The 21,203-nt window shown below is 33.6% G+C and overlaps 1 protein-coding gene across 1 annotated transcript in view; it reads left to right on the plus strand.

Moving 5' to 3' along the window:
• LOC129218194 (acetyl-CoA carboxylase-like) overlaps window positions 1-21,203 on the plus strand; it is a 282,701-nt gene that overhangs the window by 113,042 nt on the left and 148,456 nt on the right. The window contains exons 9-12 of the mRNA XM_054852411.1: window positions 11,771-11,881; window positions 17,943-18,152; window positions 18,296-18,409; window positions 18,705-18,764. Of these exons, the coding sequence (XP_054708386.1) occupies window positions 11,771-11,881; window positions 17,943-18,152; window positions 18,296-18,409; window positions 18,705-18,764 (495 nt within the window). The remainder of the gene's footprint in view (window positions 1-11,770; window positions 11,882-17,942; window positions 18,153-18,295; window positions 18,410-18,704; window positions 18,765-21,203) is intronic.

The raw sequence follows: 21,203 nt of genomic DNA on the forward strand, positions 1-21,203 counted from the left end.
CTGTCGTCCCTACTTGCAGGGTAGTCGGCATCTGAAAAACTTTTCATTTCAATGTTTCGCACTTTGGACAAGTTCAGCTTATATTCTTTGGTAGACCTAACGTAACCCAGAAGCTTAAGTAGTATTTCCCAGTGTTTGATTCCGGGATTTTCCTGCACTTGCGATAAAACATTTACGGCGTAGGTTATGTCGGGGCGAGTACGGTTTGCTAAAAATGCTAAACTCCCGAGCAAACTTCGATAGGGAATTCTTTCCATTTCTTCTATTTCACATTTCGAACTTGGGCAATCTAATTTTGAAATAACAGTTCCTTTTACTATGGGTAAAGAAGTTATCGGGATTTTATATTCTTTAAATTTTTCAAATTTCTTCTACGTAACTTTGTTGATGCAAATACAAATTTTTATGATCTTGACAAAATTCGATCCCTAACAATTTTCTCGTTTCTCCGAGGACTTTCAGATCGAAAATTTTTCGCAGACTTTTTATAACCTCATCTATATACTGATTTTCTTTTCCGAATATTACAATATCATCTACGTAGAGTAGATAGTATTTCGTTCTTTAAAAACGCAATTACACCATTCTACTTTAATGAAATTAATATTTTTTAATGCTTTCTCGATTTCTATATACCAGTTTCTTCCGCTTTGATGTAGTCCGTAGATTGACTTTTTCAGAAGACAAACTTTATTTTTATCTTTACAAAAACCTACGGGTTGGTGCACATAAATACTTTCCTTTAATTCGGCATATAAATAAGCGTTTTTGATGTCTACTTGACAATTTTTCCAACTACAAAAACAAACCAAAATACAAAAAAAAAAAAGTCTAATAATTGAAAAATTGACTACTGGGCAAAAAATAGCGTCAAAATCTTCTCTCCTTTGTTGACAACCTAAAATCACCAACCTCGATTTGAATCTTGAAATTCGATTATTTACATCCCTTTTTACGCTGTACACCCATCTATTTCCTAGTATAGTTTTGTTCGGTGGTCTCTCAACTAACTCAAAAACTTTTCTTTCTTTCATAGTATTTAACTCGTCGTTCATGGATTCGATCCAATCTTGAGCATTTTCGGATTCTATAGCGTCCTTGAAACTTGTCGGAATTTTCACCTCAACAATGTTTGCTTCATTTTTTTCAGTTTCGCGTTCCGTATCATTTGCAAATTTAATCTTTCCCGAAAAAACATTCTTTCCGCTAAAATCAAACAGCTGTTTTTCGAATTTTAAATTTTTACTTTTGCAATAATTTTCTATATCATTACATGATCTAAATCTTTGTTTCGTTCCCTCTAAGAAATAATAAGTGTCATTTCGCGTTCCGTCTGGTCTCGGCACTGCATTTCTAACCCAATTCAATTCTGACGCGCTTTTCGCAAATTCAGATCCGTTTTCTTCTTCGGAAACTTTCTCAGTTGAATCTTCACTAGATGTTCCACCTTCATCGCGATTTTGCGCGCTTTCTTCCTCATCTAACTCGTAATGGAATTCCAAGTATTGAGTTATTTTAGGTTTTTCTATTGGGTCCAGGACTTCTTCCACTGCATTCTTATTTTCATTAAACTTAACATTACATGTTTCAACTACTTTTCGCTCGTTAATTAACCAAATTCTATATCCTCTGGTATTTATCGCGTATCCGATCATTATTCCCTCAACTGCACGCATTTCGAATTTATTTCTCCGTTGTTTTGGAACATTAACGAAAGCTTTACTTCCGAAAGCTTTTAGGAATACTACCGAGGGTTTTCTGTCGAAAAACATTTCGAAAGGGGTTTTGGTTGTTTTATGACAAATTCGATTCCAAGTGAAAGTGAAACAATATAACGCTTCCGCCCACCATTCATTTGTTCATTTTCGCGTCTTTCAGCATTGCTTTTATTCCGTCTAAAGCTGTCTTGTTGAAACGTTCGCAAATCCCGTTTTCCTCTGGTGTATAAGCATTTGTCCTTTGGGCTTGAATACCGTAAGAACTTAAATACCGTTCAAACTCTTCATTGCGGAATTCGCCCCCGTTGTCTGTACGAATGCTAACTAGTTTCTTTCCCGTTATTCTTTCCATTTTCTTATGATAGTGGATGAATTTGCTTAAAATTTCATCTTTTCGTTTTAAAGTGTAAACAGTCACAAAACGACTAAAATCATCAATTATCGAAAGAAAATATCTACTGCTACTTTTTGATGGCGTTGGTAGAGGACCACAAACGTCCATAAAAACTAACTGTAGTGCAGAATTTGAGATCGTAGGATTTGATTTAAAAGAAATTATAGTTGACTTAGCTAGAATACAAACTTCACATTTTTCGTCTGGTTTTTCTATTTTTGGAAGACCATTCACGCTTTGATTTCTACTAGTATCTCGGATGTAATCATAATTTATGTGACAAAATCTCCTATGCAAAGGTTATAGAGTTGATTTTGTTTAACAGTTCCAGCATTTACGTTAAATCCGACTTCCGTTTGTTTATTTTCTACAATTTGCGTTTGTTTAACAGTACCGGCATTTACGTTGAATCCACTTTCTACTTGTTTATTTTCTGCAGTATCGTACTCAAACGGTTCTACATAGTATAAACCCTCTTCTCTCTGTGCATAAAATAGCTTTCACCAATTATTAAAGAACATGCAAATTTTTCCTTTACTTCCAACAAAATGTGCACCGGCTGCTTCTAAACGTGCACCGGAGATTAAATTTCTTCTCATGTTTGGGTTGTATAAAACGTTTGTTAACTCTATCCAATTAACTTTCCCGTTCATTTTTACAGCAAATCTCACAGTTCCTCTTCCCAAAACTTTACTATTAGCATTTCCCACTGCCAAAGCCATATTTACATCGGAAATTTCTTCGAAATTTTTCATTAAGTTTTTGTTATTACAAAAATGCGTTGTTGCCGCACAATCAAAAATCCAGTGAAACTGATTTCTATTACAATCTTTATCAGCTCCTGATTCAGAGGTCGAAATGTAACTCTCAACTAACATCGAATATTTATTTAAAGTTCGAAAAGTTATTACGATTTACGTTATTTTACATTGCGCGATCAAATGTCCGTATTGATGACATCTATGACACGGTCCTATTAACTTTCTATCCTTCGTATTTTTAACAAATTTAGCATTTCCTTTGTTTTCTACTACTTTTCCTGTCTTCTTGCTTCTATTAGTAATATTGAAAGCACTCACCTCAGGTTTTTCATTGTCAGCTTTTACCTGTTTCAGTCTACTTTCTTCTTTCACCAGCTCCTCAGCAATCTTGTTGATGTCAAAATCTTCATCACTCCAACGGTAAATTAGTTGGATTATACCGGTATATTCCGGCGGTAGATGCCTAATAACTTGGAAACCTTGAAAAAGCGAATCTAAACTATGGCCCGCGTCATACAATTTCTTCACAGCTAATTTAACTCTAGCTATAAAAAGACCCATTTCTTCGTTATCTTTATAACGGATGTTAAAGAATTCATCCAAAAGTTGTATAACTCTCGCTCGCGTTTTTGGTTCAAACTGAGCTTGCAGAATCTCCCATGCTTTCTTGCCATCTGCAGTGTCCTGAATGAGTGGTCTGAACCCAGGCTTTATAGCATAATAAAATGTGGTGTAAGCGCGATCCTGCAACAGGAGAAATTCGCTACGCTCACGCTTAGTTGCCTTTTCATCTAAAGCGACTACTTTCCCTTCAATAAATTTCCAACATCCTTTATCGAGAAGTAAGACTTTAACATCTATTTTCCATCTGTCCCAGATCTTTTTGCTGAGCAGTTCAAAACCTTCGGGGAGCAAAGCTATGGCTGTAAAGCAATGTTCAAAATTTCTAACTTAAACTTGAAAATCTTCAGACTTTAAAAAGCTCATAAGATTTTTCAATCCTTACGGCCCCCGAAGCCGATATATCTCTCAAACAAAATAGTGCAACATGGGCACGGCCCATAACCCTCCTGTTGGAAAAATAATTCCTTTCCTGAACTTTCCCAACGTTCTAAACCCATGTAGCAGTTGTTTTTGAAAGGAAAAACTAATTTTTAAAAACTCGTCGTTTATTTGAACACTCAATCATAACTATTTACAGGAAAATAAAATAAAAACAGAATCGCTTAAAAACAAAAACGATCTCCATCTATCAAATTGATAGTCACCCTCACTCACACCGGTATTCTCCACTCCGGTTAAAACTCGGACCAAGGCTTAAACCTCGAAGCTGAAAAACTACTCTATTCTCCATCCCGGTTTGGCTTTAAACTCGGTCACGGAACCTTGACGGAACGCCCACTTCCAGAGCTCGGCTTGTGACCGGAACTTCGACGGTTTAAAACTAGATTTCCTTCCCATCATTCCTTTGTGAGCAAACAAAATGGACGACGGCCGTTTGGATTATTTTGAGCGATTTGCAAATGCTAGAAACTATTGATAAAACATTCTTGATAGAAACAAAGATTAATTACAAAATTTAATCAGGATTAACATTCGTTATAGGTGTTATCAAAAAGTACGGCCGAAAACATTAATGCAGTGCTCAGCAGAATTTTGCGAAAAAAATCATTTTTTTTTAAATTTCCATGTCATTGTAGCGCGGAAAAGTTGCGAATGGTAAGAAAATATTTTTTTTCTTTTTTTTTGTGAAATCTGATTTATTTCTGCCGCACCGTTTTTTTTTTTTTGTATTTTAAACTTTCGCCTCAATTAACAACAAAAACATTACAAAAGAATACTGCATGAAAAAATAACTATTTGGGGGGGTGGGGTATTAGATGTCACTTCTGAGAGAATATCTTAGAACACTTTCGTCCATTACAAACTATCCTTTATCAAATAGTTTCTGGAACACGAAAACTTATTATTTTTTTTAATGCAGCATTACTCCAATTTTAAAATGCTGGTCAAACAATTTTTAAACCGCTAATAGTTTTTTAAACAAATTCATCCCTGAATTATAGTCATATAACGTCATAACGGAGCTTTAATAATTGCTAAAGTTTTGTTTTAAATTTGAAAAATGTGACAAAATAGCACTTACCATTATTTTTATGAGTTTGGGGAAAATGAAAAAATGGTCTGAAGCAAAATAATCAGGAGTGCTCAACTCGGCTGGAGGAGGAGGGGGGGGGGGTCATGGCGCAGAATATGCCATGAAATTTTGGGGGGGGGGGGTGATCAAGGAATAATTTCTTTTTTTAGAGGGGTCATCCAATTTGGGGGGTCTTTGTAGTGTTCGAGAGGGAGGGGTGTACCCTTGCTCTTAGGGAGGGGGGCACCCTTGGAAAAATCAATTACTTTTCTTAAACAGTAGTACCTGTTGCAACTTTTTTACTCAAATCAATTATTGAAATAGCAAGGTATCTTGTCCAATTGAGAGACCGAATTACATAAATCATTCCAAGACAGAAAATGATATAATGAAGCTGAATGTTCCACAAAATTTCAATGCGCAACACAATAACATCTAAAAGAATTTAAAATTTTCTTTGTTTCAAATAATTATAAATAAAACGGTTCAGGAGATTTTTAATTGCAGAAGAAATTACTATTACTAGCTTCATGAACACATTAATGTGGAAAAATATTCTCAATGGATGAAATAACATTTGATTTTATGCTAGGGAATGTAAATATAGAAGCAATTAGAATGTGACTTTATTTTTGCGTACAAACACGCATGTAATTACAAGATAAGGGAAGAGAAAGAGCTTTGAAAAACAAGTGATAGTAAAAATTAAGGTGTGAATGATAAACAAGGAATTTTTACATGGGCGTCCATATACAAAATTTTAAGTGGAGGGGGGGGGCTCAGATATTTTCTACATGTTTTAGAAGAATATTTTCCCGTGGAAACCTATTTCAGTACAGATTAGAGTGAATAAAATTTGACATCTTTTACCTATTCAATAATGGCTGGAAAAGAAATGTTTTTACATTTTAGCAAAGAAAAAAATACTAATGCAAGGAAGTTCTAATTTCTAAGGGGGGGGGGCCTTGAGTTCCCACTTGCCCCCCTCCCCATATGGGTGCCCTTGAATTTTTGATGATAAAAATATAAAATTATTTTTTCAACTTTTAAAAAGGACTGTATTGCTGAAAAAATAAGTTCTTCACATGGAAAACTAATGCAGGGCAAAATGCAGTTTATGAATTTGTCCTGTGTCGTTTATATTAATAAGTTTATGGATTTTAAAGACAATAAATGTTAACAAATGTTTCACGAAATGAAACAGATGGAGGGGGGAGGGGATCGGGTTCTAAAGCCAATACATTGTAAAAAGTTTTTAATATTATTGTAAATTATTTTTCTTTTCTGTGTTTTAAATTCTTTCTTTCAAATGCATACACAATATAGTAGAAAATATTAAGCTTCTATCTATATTATTCAAAAATGTTTACCTTACACACAAGAAAAAAAAACATTTATGATTAACAGATTTTCAATATTAGAAAGAGACTAATATATTAATCAGTAGCGTGTCTAGAGGGCGGGGGACAACGGTCTGCCCCGGAATTGCACCCAAAGTGGATTTTAAAGTTAATAAAATAAAAAAATCTTAATTCTCTGAAGTTTTTCCTGATTTTTTCTTAAATCATATTTAATCCATTAAATGCCAACGAAAACAAAGCACAATATTGCGCTTGGACGGGGCACGTTACATATGCGTCTAGGGAAAATTTTACGTAGAATTTATTCGTAATTAAACTCGTTTTTCAATATTCGTAATTAAACTCGTTTTTCAATATTCGTAATTAAACTCGTTTTTTAATTGCAACTATAGTTATAACTCCAAAATAAAACTAAGTTGCTGTTTCTAAAAAAATAGCACGAACTTAATATTTACATAAAACATTTTTTTGAAAGAGGGGGGAGGGGGGCCGGATTTCGTAAATTACAACCCGGCCCAGATGAAACCCTTGCCAAGAACGTGACTATATTATTGAATTAGTTTTTATTTCATCTGGATTAATAACAATATGAACAAAAAAACATTTAATTAATAACAAGATGAAAAAACTTTCCAGAAACATTAAAGAATGCATTGATGTTTTTAAATTTCAAATTGAGTCTAATAAAAAAAAAATTGCATGAACTATAGATCCATTTTGCTACTCCCAATTCTTATTATGTGTCAATCATTCTTCAGCGCGCGAATTTACTACCACGTGGAATGCAGTCAGGTAGAAGATGTCACGTGAGTCACTCTACCCAATGGTAACAGCTGTTTCATTTCTTCTTCAGTTAAATCTCGGCTCCCCTAAATTGTGCTTGAAATGACTTGAAGAATACGCACCGCGTTCGAAACTAGTTTTCCCTTACTTCTTGGTTTTGGGGAGCCGAGTTTCATCTCTGTGCTGTGATGGTATTGAGAATAGGGCCGTCACTCATTCATTCCAAACAAACACCTCATTCCTTCTCAATGCACGTGTCTTATGCACGTCGACTCGGCACGTGCCGATCGCCGATTGGCGATGACGTCAATCGCGTCAGCCCGCACCCAGCCGACGTACAAGAACGAATTTGCATGGGAATCGATAACTTTTCTGCCAATAGCCAACATCATTTTTTGGGGGATTACCCCTTTCTAAAGTTTCTGAATACTAAGACACGTAGTAGAGATCAGTCATCAGCCATCTGGAAAAACATTCGAGCACGTTATTTCAATAATAATGGCTAAAAACCATTAGTGCTCAAAAATGGTGGAGAAGACGGGGAAAAGGGGGGGGGGCATCATGACGCAGAATGCGCTGTTTTTATTTTTGAATCTGATTTTTTTAACATGCTTTTAATCACTCTTTTGGAGAGTCTTTCTTTTTTGAGGAAGGGGAGGGGGAGTTGCTATGCAGCATTTGGGAGTGGGTGCCATTTTGGGAGGGAGAAACCTCTGGCTAAAGTGTCCAATTATTACTACGCGCAAAATAGATAAGCCCTCTGCCATCTCCAAAATCAATCTAGCATTTATTTTTCTAAAATCCATAGCCCAGTGGCGCCCTTTATAGTTCAAAATCATCCCTCCTCCCCAAAGTTTAAGAGTGCAATGTGAAATCTGACCCCTCCCCCATACAAATCACCCCTTGTTCTGAAAAACAGGAAGAAACACTGCCACATACACCCTTGTGCAAATTAATTGAAACAAACTCGAAGAAATGGTATTTCATTTAAATTTACATAAAATCAGAAGTTTTTAGTGCATAATATGATGTCTAGGACTTTTTACTAACATTTGGACACGATTCGGCATGGAATCCACCATTTTTTTTTACAATCATTTATAGTGTTTTTGGTCCTTGTCCCAAACATGAATTAGAGTAGTTTTTGGCTTCTCCATAGTTGAACAATTCATATGCACTCAACGATTCTTCCTTATATCCTAAAGATTTTCAATTGGCTTAGATTAGGAAAGTTCCCAGACCATTCCAATGTTGCAATTTGGTTCTCAGACATGAGTTTCTTGACCATTTTGGAAGAATGGAAACAATCTAAATCCTGCTGGAAAATCCCCGTTCCATTTGGGTATTGTCTTTTCAACTCTGGTAAAATCTTTTTTCCAGAATGGTAATATATTGTTCATACCCTAAACAGGCTGCAAAGAACCAGCTCCCCTTAGTAACCGAAACAACCCCAAAACATATCCTTTTGAGGGTGTTTTACAAATTGGTTCATGTTCTTTCTCCTGGAGATCTCTGCACTAGTTTTGTTCTTTGGCCTAGGGCAGTGAAATTGTTTTTGTCGCTAAATAGTACTTTCCTTCAATATTCAGCAGTCCAATTCTTATATTTTAACTCTCACAAGTAGCGCTTTTTCTTCATTCGTTGGGTAAGAAGCTGTTTCTTCATCGGTCGATAAGCTGCAAAAAGGTGCCTTCGAACAGTTGATGGGCTATTATTTATTCCATTTTCTTTTGAATCTCTATTAAATGTTTCACGAGTTTTTCAAGAGTCTTTTTTACTATGAATAAGTAGAAAAGAGTCATTTCTTGGTGTTAATTTCGATTTTTGGCCACATTTTCCTCTCCACTTTGTAAACATGCATCTTGTTTCACTATTTTGTTTTATAATTTGGCTCTCAGTTGAATACTAACGCCAACTACTTTTGAAATCTCTCTAATGGCGTTTGGAAAGAGTAACACTCTTTGTACGCTTTCACGGTGTCACATCCATGGCAGACGCTAGTGAAGTCTCAACGGACCTGATCATAACTGCAGCTTTCATCTTCAGAAATTTCTGCACATATGCTTCAGAACTCCCCTGATTGGTGTAAATTGATGTCAGGTAAAAGATTTATTCATCACATAAACATTTTTGCAAATTTTAGTTTGTTTGGTGAAAAATGCTTGGATTAATTTTAAAACTAATGGAAAAAATATTTGTTTCTATTAATTTGCACAAGGGTGTACATGTCCTACGTACACGCCCACATACATAATCTCATGACATAACTGTAACTAAAAGACATGTCTCTAAACACATCAATGTAACTAGTGTAATCAAACAGTACCACATTTTGTTTTGCGCAAAAATGCCTAATTTCAAATGGAAATAGCCAAATGTGCTGTGTTTTCCTCACAAAATCTGCAGAAGTTCACCTGCAGAAATTTTGAAGAATTCTGCAGATATTTTAGATTTGAGGCTTTACTTTCAGAAAGACTGCAGTTTTCATGCAGAAATCTGCAGTTTTCCTGCTTAAAATTGGGGATCTTTGATTCCCCGCCAACCCGCCCGGTCCCTTACCCACCCTGCGACCAAGGCGATAGACCAAGCGATAAATGCTTGGCTATGTATGTACTTTCACTCCATACAGAAACTTTTAATGTACCTTGTGAGTACTTTTTTTGTGTATCCAGCTGTTATTCCAAAAGAGATTTGTTAGACTCATACTTTTCTTATGTTTCTGAAGAATTTTCAGATTTTTAATTATATCAAAATGTAGACTTTTGCCCCTTTCCTCCTTTCTGTAGACACAAGATTCACTCCTAATTTCACTAATTTGTCAATTTTGCTTTTGAAATAATGTTGTAGTAAAATTATTTTAACAAACATTTGTCAAGAGTGCAATTGGTATGCCATGCTGTCCCAAAGTGCCTTTAAGGAAGCAACTGTTGTACCTATTGCACCAAAATGCTCTTCTTTTGCTATACTCTGCCAAAGAAGTTCTTTTCTCCTAAATTGTGCCATTCTTGTGGAGAATTTTGGTCTTTCCTTTTCATTGTTATTGTCTGCATCCTTCCAGAAGTGCATATGAGTCATTATCATAAAAACTCATTTTGAGCTTGGTTAAGTTCAAAAAAATTAAAATGGATGGAATCAGATGAAACCTTTCATAGAGATAGATATATGCAAGGAATGTTATGAAAAAAATATTGGTCCTGTTAAATAAAAATATTTTTTTAATGGCATTATACCTTCAGCATTATATACTCACTAAAAAATCATTCCTTCATTAGTGAGGGAATGGCAAATTTATTAAAATTGGATTCTTGTAGTTATGCCTAACTGATATTTAAGTTCATACACATACAAATATTCTCAAACTAGGAAGCAACTTATGATCATGCAGTTTTCATGCATTATTTTATTTTTCTGTAAAAATAGATGTGAGGGAATGACGGAGGCAAATACTCTTCTCTAGTTTTATGCTTTTATATAGACTCTAAGTAATAATTTCCGACAAATTAAAGACACAAATATGTTGCAATATTTTCCTGAGTTTCCAGCTGTAAATAAATTCACTTTTTGCTGAAAAAAATATTTTTCGTTGCTATCCTGGGAAGGAATTTGACTTTTCTGAGGGAATGACACCAACCGCTGGGGACCAACTTATAAATTAATGAGAATTAAGTTTTAAATGTTTTTTTACCTAAATTCTTCAATATTTTGATATAAAAACCACAAAAATGTGAACTCATTGTTTGTTTGCTGAGAAATTATTTTTGTTTACTTTTTACTAACAGTGGTGGGGACAAGTGAGGGAATGACATTTGGATACTTTAGAATTATATTAAAGATATATAAAATAAAATACAGAAATTTTACTTCTGATGATCTTGTTAAATTCTCTTTTAAAAAGTATTTAAACTTCTAAAAATATGTATGAGTCATAAAACATTCCTAAATTATTACAGGGACATGGAAATGACCGTTTCTGTGAGAATGGCCCATATAGGGAGTATAAAAATTGGTTATTGAAAGGAATGTATAGGACTTTTTGTGTGTGTGTGTGTGTGTGTGTACGCAAAGTATTTAAGATAGTTTAAAAAATACGAATGTCAAAACAAATTTCTTTTAACTTATAAATCTTTTCTAATTTCTTAAACTTTTTCTTTTTTTAATTGCAAAATGCCTGCTCCAAAACCAATATATGCTGCACCCAAAAGGAGTCTTTTTTTAAAATCTGTTATTATAAATCATTATTGCCTCAGATGAGTTTTGCTTTTCCTTTTGTTACAACAAATTTATGCTCTAAAATACAAATTTTTCTAGTACAAAGCAAGTCTGCAGAAATCACTCAATTACAATAACACAAAGTTGCACTTGGTTATATATAGATGCCCCTGGTTTCGTTTAAAAAAAAAAGTTTATTTTGAAAATTAACTTCGATCAAAAACTACTTTGTTCTGTTATTAGTTTGACCTGAAAATAGGATTAATAAAAAAAAAAATCGTATGTTTTTGTGCATAATATGATTTTACACATATTTGTGTGCTTTTTTCATGCAATATTTGAGTTACAGCATATTTTTTCGAATTCTGTATTTACCTCTCTCTCATGTTTGGTAATTTTTTTTTCAGATTGCCCAGGAGATTGGTTTTCCAGTTATGATTAAAGCATCTGAAGGGGGTGGAGGAAAAGGTATTCGAAAAGCTGCTACAATTGATGATTTTCCAGCTCAGTTTCGACAGGTACGATTTCAAGTTAGATACTTCGAAAAAATATTTTCTTATTGACAGTTGCTATACAATTTGAACTGACAAAGTATGGGTTAAAAACTCTTCAAAACAGTTTTTCGTTGAAGTATAATGCTTGTCATACATTCTTGAATCGTGATCATATGTGCCCCAGGCTTGTTCTCATGTGCCACCCTATAGGGGCACATGTGAACAATTGAAGACAATTTTTAAAAATTCCATAATGTAAAGAAATAATTTCTTTTTTAAACCTGAAAAAATCCAGGGCACAAAGAAAAGAGTATTCAGTCATGAGGACACTATTGCTCTGAGAATTTGATAATATTTTCTGAGAAATTAAGGAATGAAAAAAAATGTTCACATGTGCCCCCCCCCCCCTTTCCCCTACTTCTTAACATCATTTGAATATTTTATTGAAAATTTTTCAAAGATATTGTAAATATCTATAATCACTACTGAAATCCATAACAAGAGGTTGGATTCTCTGTTTAATTTATTGCAATATATGTTTTTATTATTATTAGAAAAAGTATTGTTTGTGTGTCGACAAACAATTATTATGGTTTGATACTGAAATAAATAAACATGGCAAAATACTCTTAAAACATGTCTGTATCTATAGCATCCAAGACTGTAAATACATTCTTTTTCGACTGCACTTGCAGCATGCAAGAATGCAACTTAAAGCAGGCAAATGGCTTGTATAGGCTGGGACACCTACATTTTAGCATTGTCATGACACATTATCAAATGTATATGCAGTTCTTCATACCAGGCTGTGCACCAACACATTATTAATAAAAATCCAAAGCGCATTACATGTTTGGCCAAGAACAGTACACTGAAAAGGGAATGGGAAGTAATGAGGGTTTCAAAAATCACTTGTACACCATTTCCTGTTCTATGTGATGCTGAATGAAGATAAAAAAAAATTGAGCAGATTTAAGTGGTTTAAATATTAAAATGAATAAACTTTTTGAGTGTTGTTGTAAAACACTATAGGAAACATACTTTTATGACTAGATGTGCTAATTTCTAATATAGCAGTTTTAAACTACAATTTCTAAACAACCATTTTACTTTTTAAACCTAGTAGCATACAGAAATTTTAATTTATTTGATACAAAGGAAATCTTAAGCAATTATGCAGTAAAATACTATAAATGTAGTAAAGTAATAATCAGAGCATTTAATATAAATTAAATTGATGTGAAGAACAATTTAGTCATCTACTTGGGTATAATCTCCGTTTTTATGGCATTTAAAATCTGTTGCAACTTTTTTAATTTTTGGAATCCTATATTTTTCTGCGAAGGATGCCTGTGTCATTAGGACCCAGATTGAATAAACTCAACAGCAACCCTGGGTTCCCTTCTGAGAGATACAAAGCTGCTTGTACAAACCCAGTTATTCATGACTATGACTGCTTCTAGACATAGCTTTTTTAATAAATGTCGGAAGCTCTTTGATATCTATTGAATTTGTGCATAGGTTTTCAGCGCATTTAAGGAATAGTTATGAACTTTTTCCGTTAATATAGAATGTAAAAAAAAAAAGCTTATTGAATCCTTTTTCCATTTATCATAAGAATTTCTGTCTACTTTCTCATAAATTGAATAGTACAGGTTGTTCCAAAAATGACTGATACATTTGAAAAATCAATAAAAACTAAACGAGTAGCGATAAAAATATACCGTTTGTTGCATTGTGCTTATGAAAACAGTACATTTTCAAATAGACAAACTTTCAAAATTAGTTACAATGTTGCTCAACAGATGGCGCTGCAGGTATTTTAAAAGGTATGAAAGGAAACACTGTCTGTAAGATCGCCCAAATGGCCGGTATATTTGAAAAATCAATGAAAACTAAATGGGCAGAGACAGAAATACACTGTTTGTTTGCAATATGCTTGGAAAAACAGTAAATTTTTGGACAGACACACCTGCAGCCACTTCTAAATACCTGCAGTGCTATCTGTTGAGGAACATTGTAACTAATTTTGAAAGTTTGACTGTCTAAAAGTTTACTATTGTCCCAAGCATAGTGCAGCAAACTGTATATTTCTACCACTGCCCGTTTAGTTTTTATTGATTTTTCAAATGTATCAGTCATTTTGGAACACCTTGTATATTAAAAATAAGAATAAAATAAAATTAAATTGGAAAAAGCAAGTTAGAGAGCATTAAATTAGGCTTCAATTGGTCCTGGATCTAAGGTACGTATACTCCGGGTAATAAACATACTCCAGGTTATAAGGCAATTACCTAAGGGAGATTTGAAATAAAATAAAAACTAACTATCCGAATCAACAAATTGTGATACAGTAGAAGACCGTTATAACGCACACCTTGGGACCAGAGCTTTTGCGTTATACAGGTTTTGGCATTATATAGATCATTTCAAAAATTTGAAACTAATATTCAGAATATATATATATATTAGCAATTCAGAATAAGTTTTATCTGCAGTGAGTATTAAAGCACTAATTATACAATTAGTTATTCATAAATAAATATGTTTCACAATAAAAAGAAACAATTATCCTGCACTTCTGCTCGATTCATAGTTTGTATGACAGCTGCTTTTCAAGAGCCATCTGGTATTTTCTTTTTACTGTGAATACTAATTTTCATTTAAAAGCTTTGAATTAAGAAGGAAAGATGAAAAACTCTTTCAAAATTTAATTTACCTAACAATTTTTATGTTTACAAGGAAAAACAGAGGGATTTTTTAACCTTCAAAACAATTGTTTACTTCTGAAAAGTAGTGCAGTTTATAGAGAATTGCGTTATACAAGTCGGTGTTATAAAGGTACTCTACTGTAGTAATTAAACATACAGATCAATTACTACAAGAAACTAACCAAAAATCAGTAGTTTTGCAGAAAACAAGCATGGAATAAAACATTTTTTAAAACCTTGTCAGTAGGCCTTATTATACTATGGTAGGATAATAAGGCCTAAGAACTTTAACACTCTTAAATAATCAAAATAAGCATCTAATATCGATAATTGAGATCAATTGTAATATATATGCATTAATCATGCTTAAAACCTTTAGAGTGACAAAAAACATATTCTTTGTTTAACAACCATCAGGGCACTCAAAATTATCTTTGTCATAGACTGTTGCACTGACCCATTCCTTATGATACCACTTGCCGAATTTTAGATGTAGTCTCATGTCATTCATATTATCTTTTCATAAGTGTGTGACAGTACCAAATAGCACCGTTTTCTTTAGTATCATTTCCTTCATTGAGAGTTTGCGTCTTTTTTATTTTCTTCTCTTTCTTGTTTCTGTCAAACAAGTCTTTGATGATTGGGGTTCTCTGATAATTAATGGCTTTTCTTCAAATAATTGTTAGGGGTTTTTTTTTCATAATTTTCTCTGGTGTAAGCATAAGCTCCTGAAATGCTGTACTTTTTAAAGGAACAAATCACACATTGTCTTTTTCATCGTCCAAACTAAAACCACAAACCATATAGTAAAACTTTTCAGAAGGTCTCCTTGGGGTACTACTATAACACTGAAGCAATTAGTAAATAGTCGTAACGACTTATAAACATCCATAATATATTGAGAAAGATTTAAAATAAGATGTAAAACTGACAAACATTGTTGTCAAAACAAAGGAGTATAATAAGGCCTACAATCAAATTTGGTAGGCCTTCTTAGCCACTGGCATCATGTACAAAGAAGTACACAAAAGTACAATAATTGTTTTATATATATATATAATTAAGACATCAAAAAATGATAGAAGCATTGGCAACGTAAATCTGGAGCACAAAACTATATCTAAAAGTGCAATATTACAAAAATTATTAAACATTCAATCGGACAATTTTTTGTTTTTCGTGATGCACAACCGCTCCAGGCAAATGAATCGCTTCGCCCTCATTGCAACAAGTGAGCAGTATGTCGCAACCAGTATGAAGAGCCATCTATGAGTGTTAGCTAGCTACGACCCGAGTAGCATCAACTCATCAGCGATCATCGGCCATTCATCGAAATCCGATCAAACTTTGATCGGATTCCTATGAGTTGTCATCGGAAATTGCACCAATAATGTCTCATCGGCAATAGTAGAATCCAATTATTGAAATCCGATGAATTTCGCTCCCTGATGAGATTTGGAGCAATATACGAGCAGTGCTGTTCCAAAACGATGAACTTAGGATGAATACGATGAAATTTGGAGCAATATATGAGCAGTGCTGTTCCGAGGCGTGAATGAAAATACGATGAGAAGTAGTAATAGTCGCGATATTGAGACAAGCAAGAGGAAAACAACTCAACAGTGGGAAAGGGGTACGCCATCTTGTAATCTTTCAGGAGGGGTATTTTCGGATCACGTCATTTTGAAATCCTTCATTTAGGACAATTATTTAATATCTTTTAATTTTTTTTAATGTCTTGATTATTTAATTTCTTAACAATTTAATTTCTAATTTATTACTTATGATGAACATGATTCATGAGTTTAACCTGAAATGCTTTGGCCGGGAATCGAACCCTCAGCCTCTAGAGTACGAGCTTCGTATGCTAACCACTAGACAAGTAATGTTCTTACCAAAGGAGGAAAATAATGTGTTAAATGGAAAATCATTTGTGGCGCCATCTATCGGGAGCCAAGGCCATGACAGATTTCTGAACGGAAAGTGAGAATTTTATTCAGTGTATATGCTGGTGGCACCATCTAATAAAGTGTCGGAGTTGATCATTTTGCCCGCAAACCGAGTCGGAGTCGGTAATTTTGGGAGTCAAACTGAACGGAGTGGAATTGTTTTGGAGATAAAGAGAAGTCATTCAAGAGTCGGAGTCTCATTTTTTTCGCAATACCAGTAATGCAATTGGGGTCGTTATCGTGTAGTTGAAGCTGAATTGATTTTGCGATAAGTCAGAGTAAACCTTTCCAAATTCCAGGAGTCTGATTTGGAGTCAAAGTCTCAGTCATTTTCCCTCCGATTCTCAACCCTGAATGTTGATCCGTATAGCCTTACGTTTGATCAATCGTCAGATATTCAAACAATAAAACTTATCCTATTTTAACAGTTGGGAGATTTCCAAAAAATTAAGATCGGGAAAATTTTCATCGGAAAATTTAAACTACCTACTTTTTTCCTGATGAAATGTAACTCGGAAAATTTTTATCAGAAAATGTGATTGTTACGATCTTTTTTGCCGATAAAATGTAGCTCGGCAAATTTTCATCGGAAAATTTGATGGTAAGGATATAGTTTTCCAGTAAAAAATAACTCATTGAAAACTAATTCTCAGATACTGTTCGAAATGACATTTTTTTCCGATGAAATGTAGACCGGCAAATTCTAATTGGAAAATTTGATTGTAAGGATATAGTTTTCCAATAAAAAAACAGCTCATTGAAAACCAGTTCTCGGATTCTGATCGCAACGATATCAGCGTGCGTTACGCGATGAGTTTAGGAGGAGTCGATGATTGGCCGAGCAAAATCCGATAAGTTGATGCTACTTGGGGAGTGCTTCCTTGAGTAGATACAAGCATTTTAAATTGTATTTTTGTTGTTTAGTTCTTATTAGCCAACAGGCCTTATTACCGCACCCACCTTTCAATTTGAACAAAAGAAAGGGGAGGGTAACTTAAGTCTGAACAATCTGACATTTTCCATATAAGAGGTGATCTTGTACTTCTTCTCCAAAACATTTTGCAATTAATGACTTTAAATGAATATTGTTTTATTTTTCACTAATGAAGCATACTTATAATGTTTAATAGAGAATGTAAAAACTTTTAAAAGATACACATTTTTTAAAATGCTATCTGCAAATTGATTGGATTTGAATCAAATGTCTGATTATGTGCTTCAGTGTATGAAATTTAAAATAAGGTGATGTAATTTTAAATTTTAGAAGCTCCCTAAAAAATTATTTTAAATATTAATCAAAAAATTCTTATCTCTTTGTCTTTTGACTCATTCTTCTATTCTTGCTTTCCTTAACTTGTATTTATTATTCTTTGCTTTCTAAACTTAAATAAATGTATACTTATTGAATTATCATTTCTGAATAAGGTCCAGACAGAAGTTCCTGGCTCACCCGTCTTCATTATGAAAATGGCTACTTGTGCAAGGCATTTAGAAGTTCAGCTTCTTGCTGATTCATATGGAAATGCCATTTCTTTATTTGGAAGAGACTGTTCAATCCAGAGGCGTCATCAAAAGATTATAGAAGAAGCACCATGTGTTATCGCAAAGCCTGAAGTGTTTGAACAAATGGAAAAGGTATATTCAAATTTCTGAAAAAAATTCATCAGTATTAACCATTAATCAATTCCTTTAAATGTATATAGTTGTATAATTTATTCATATAGTTTTTTTTTTCATTTGAAGACAAAAATATTAGTCTTATGATTGTAAATTTATAGGCTGCTGTACGGTTAGCCAAAATGGTTGGCTATGTTAGCACTGGAACAGTGGAGTACTTATATGATGAAGAAGATGGAAGTTTTTATTTCTTGGAACTAAATCCTCGCTTACAAGTAATTGCTTAAAAATATCCATCTTTGCATGTGTGTAACTACCAACAATATGCCAACAGTGCTATTATTAAATTATTGATTTTTATTTTCTTAATTACAATGTTTATGTAATATAAGCAACCTTTTCTATCTGTTTTTCTATCTTTATTCCCATTGTTTTTATTAATATTGCAAAAAAAAACTTTTGCCTATTCTTTCTTAATCTGTCAATACTGCGTCTTATTTCCATTTTTGATAACCTTTTTATAATTATGCAATGTTAGCAACTTATTGATTTTAGTATCTATGTTTGTAGGTGGAGCATCCTTGCACTGAAATGGTTGCTGACGTAAACCTTCCAGCGTGTCAGTTGCAAGTATGAATTTTGTATATAGTTTTTGTAAAAAAGTTTTGTTTTCTACTTACACACTTAATTTTGTCTTTCCATCATGAAATTTTACTTTAAAAATATCTTCATAACAAAAGGTTTGCATGTTAATATTGCATGGAAGTTACATTGATGTTGGGAATTTAAATTTGAATGTATCAACAAGGATTTTGAAAAGTTATGTTCTCATACTAAACTCTTGTATACTTTCATTGAAAAGGCATCATGAGTTTTTTTGGAGGACTTTAATGCAGATCACAAATAACCAGCACTGTAGCTTTCTAAAGGCTTTTCTAATAGTGAAAAGGTAATTGTAATCAAAATTTTCCCGTTACATATGAGACTGGATACTTTTTTGCCTTTCCCTTTTATAGGACAATGAATAGTACATCTTATTAAAGTTTCCCTAGTAGCTCTGTAGTTTTTAACTTTAATTGACTTTCAAAGAGCAAGATAAATAAAATAGTATAATATTCAGTCCTTTCCTGCAAATTTCTTCTATGCAAATTTCAAATATACCAAGAACAGCCAACAGTGGTTAAAATGACCATGGGTTACTTTTATTTATATTTTCATTACATTATTCCTCATGAAAGGGAGGAAGAGTTATGATTCTGAATATGTGAGACCTTTAGTCACACCTTTTTTAGAAAAGTATTTGCTTGCACAGAGTTTTAGAATTACTCTTTCTTTTTTTTTCCCCACGGAGTTAGTTGCATTTCTTCTGCTGGATTTGAACTGAGTGTACATGAAAGATGTTTGAAATGTATTCTCTTTGATTTCTATATATGTTCCAAGTTTAACTATATAAGTTATAACTCACATTAGAACAAACACAAAAATCTGCTCTTGGTTTGATATATGTTTATGTAATACTTATAGTTCCTTTTAGAGAATGGTCATTTTGAACGTTTCTGGCTGCAACATATAACGTAATATCAACATTCTAAGTGTTAAGCTATTGTTTTACCCTCTCATAATGGTTTTATACATATATATCTATATCTATATATATATATATATATATATATATATATATACACACACACACAGTGAAATCCCATTACAATGAAATATATTATGTTTCAATGAATTATGTTTTATATCCCGGTTTGACAGCCATTACATTACTTAAATTCCATTACAACAAAATTTATGTTGCAGCCAGCAAAATTTGCAGTCCCTTGAATGTCGTTGTAATGGGATTTCACTATATATATGTATATATATATATATATATATATATATATATATATATATATATATATATATATATATATACAGTAGAACCTCTCTTATCCGAACCTCTATTAACCAAAACTCTCCGTTAACCGAAATCGGTTTCAATTCTCTCTTTTTTTTCCTATTATTATCTAAAATTTTCTCTAAACGAACATCCATTTTTAAATTTTTTCTCCCCACATTTCTTTTGCATGTCAGCCGTTTTTTCCAAACTACGAGTGCAGATAAGTAGTTTGGAATTCCTTCTCACTAGCTCAATTCTTGGTATGAGTACTCTCCCCTACTTTCAAGCGTTCCTGTTCTAAACAAAAACACATGTCATTTCGAAATTTGGAAGGTCATACTGCCGAGGCCCAGAACAATCAAATGTTATTGCACCATCTGATTGTAAGCAAGTGCAAAGAATCACCTCTTTTGTAATCTCAAGAGCAGAGAAGTTTTCTTCGCAGCAGAATTCAAAAAGGGGGAGGTCACTCTGTGTCACTTATCCTTTGTGAACCTATTCCAGGAAAAGGGAAAAGAAGGAAAACCCGTTTGCTGTTCTCTGTCGCGTTGGGCTGGGCAGCTGGCCAGAATTCGAAATTTCCCGGAAATTTCGTGCTAATCTGTGGGTTCTCTTTTTCTGCTCCTACATTTTCGATCAGAATTTTCTTGAGTGCTATCAGTGAAGTTGGTAGTTTTGACCTGCCGGGGGATCTGATATAACTAACGCATTGTTTTTCTTATTTTTGAAACTCATGTTTTCTTCTTTATGATGGCTTCCATTAAGAGAAAAAGAATCGTATTAACCATACAGGAAAAATATGATATTGTAACGAGACTAGAATCTGGTGAAGCTGTTACAAAACTTGCGAAAGAGTTTCACGTTGGTGTGTCAACCGTGAGCGAAATGAAAAGAAACTCGGAAAAAATTAAAAAGTGTTTTGCTGAGTTTGATATCACGAAAGGTGCCAAATTCCCAAAAACAATGAAATTAGCCGATCATACAGATTTAGATGCGACTTTGTACAAATGGTCTGTGCAGAAAAGATGTAAAGAAATACCCCTATCTGGACCAATGATTCAAGAAAAAGCTTTGATTCTCAACTCGAAGCTTGGTGGTTCTGATGACTTCAAAGCCAGTAGTGACTGGTTAGAGAAATTCAAAATTCGCCATGGTATAAGGCAACTCAATATCGAGGGGGA

This window comes from Uloborus diversus, chromosome 3 (assembly GCF_026930045.1).
Source record: "Uloborus diversus isolate 005 chromosome 3, Udiv.v.3.1, whole genome shotgun sequence".
Classification (NCBI taxonomy): domain Eukaryota; kingdom Metazoa; phylum Arthropoda; class Arachnida; order Araneae; family Uloboridae; genus Uloborus; species Uloborus diversus.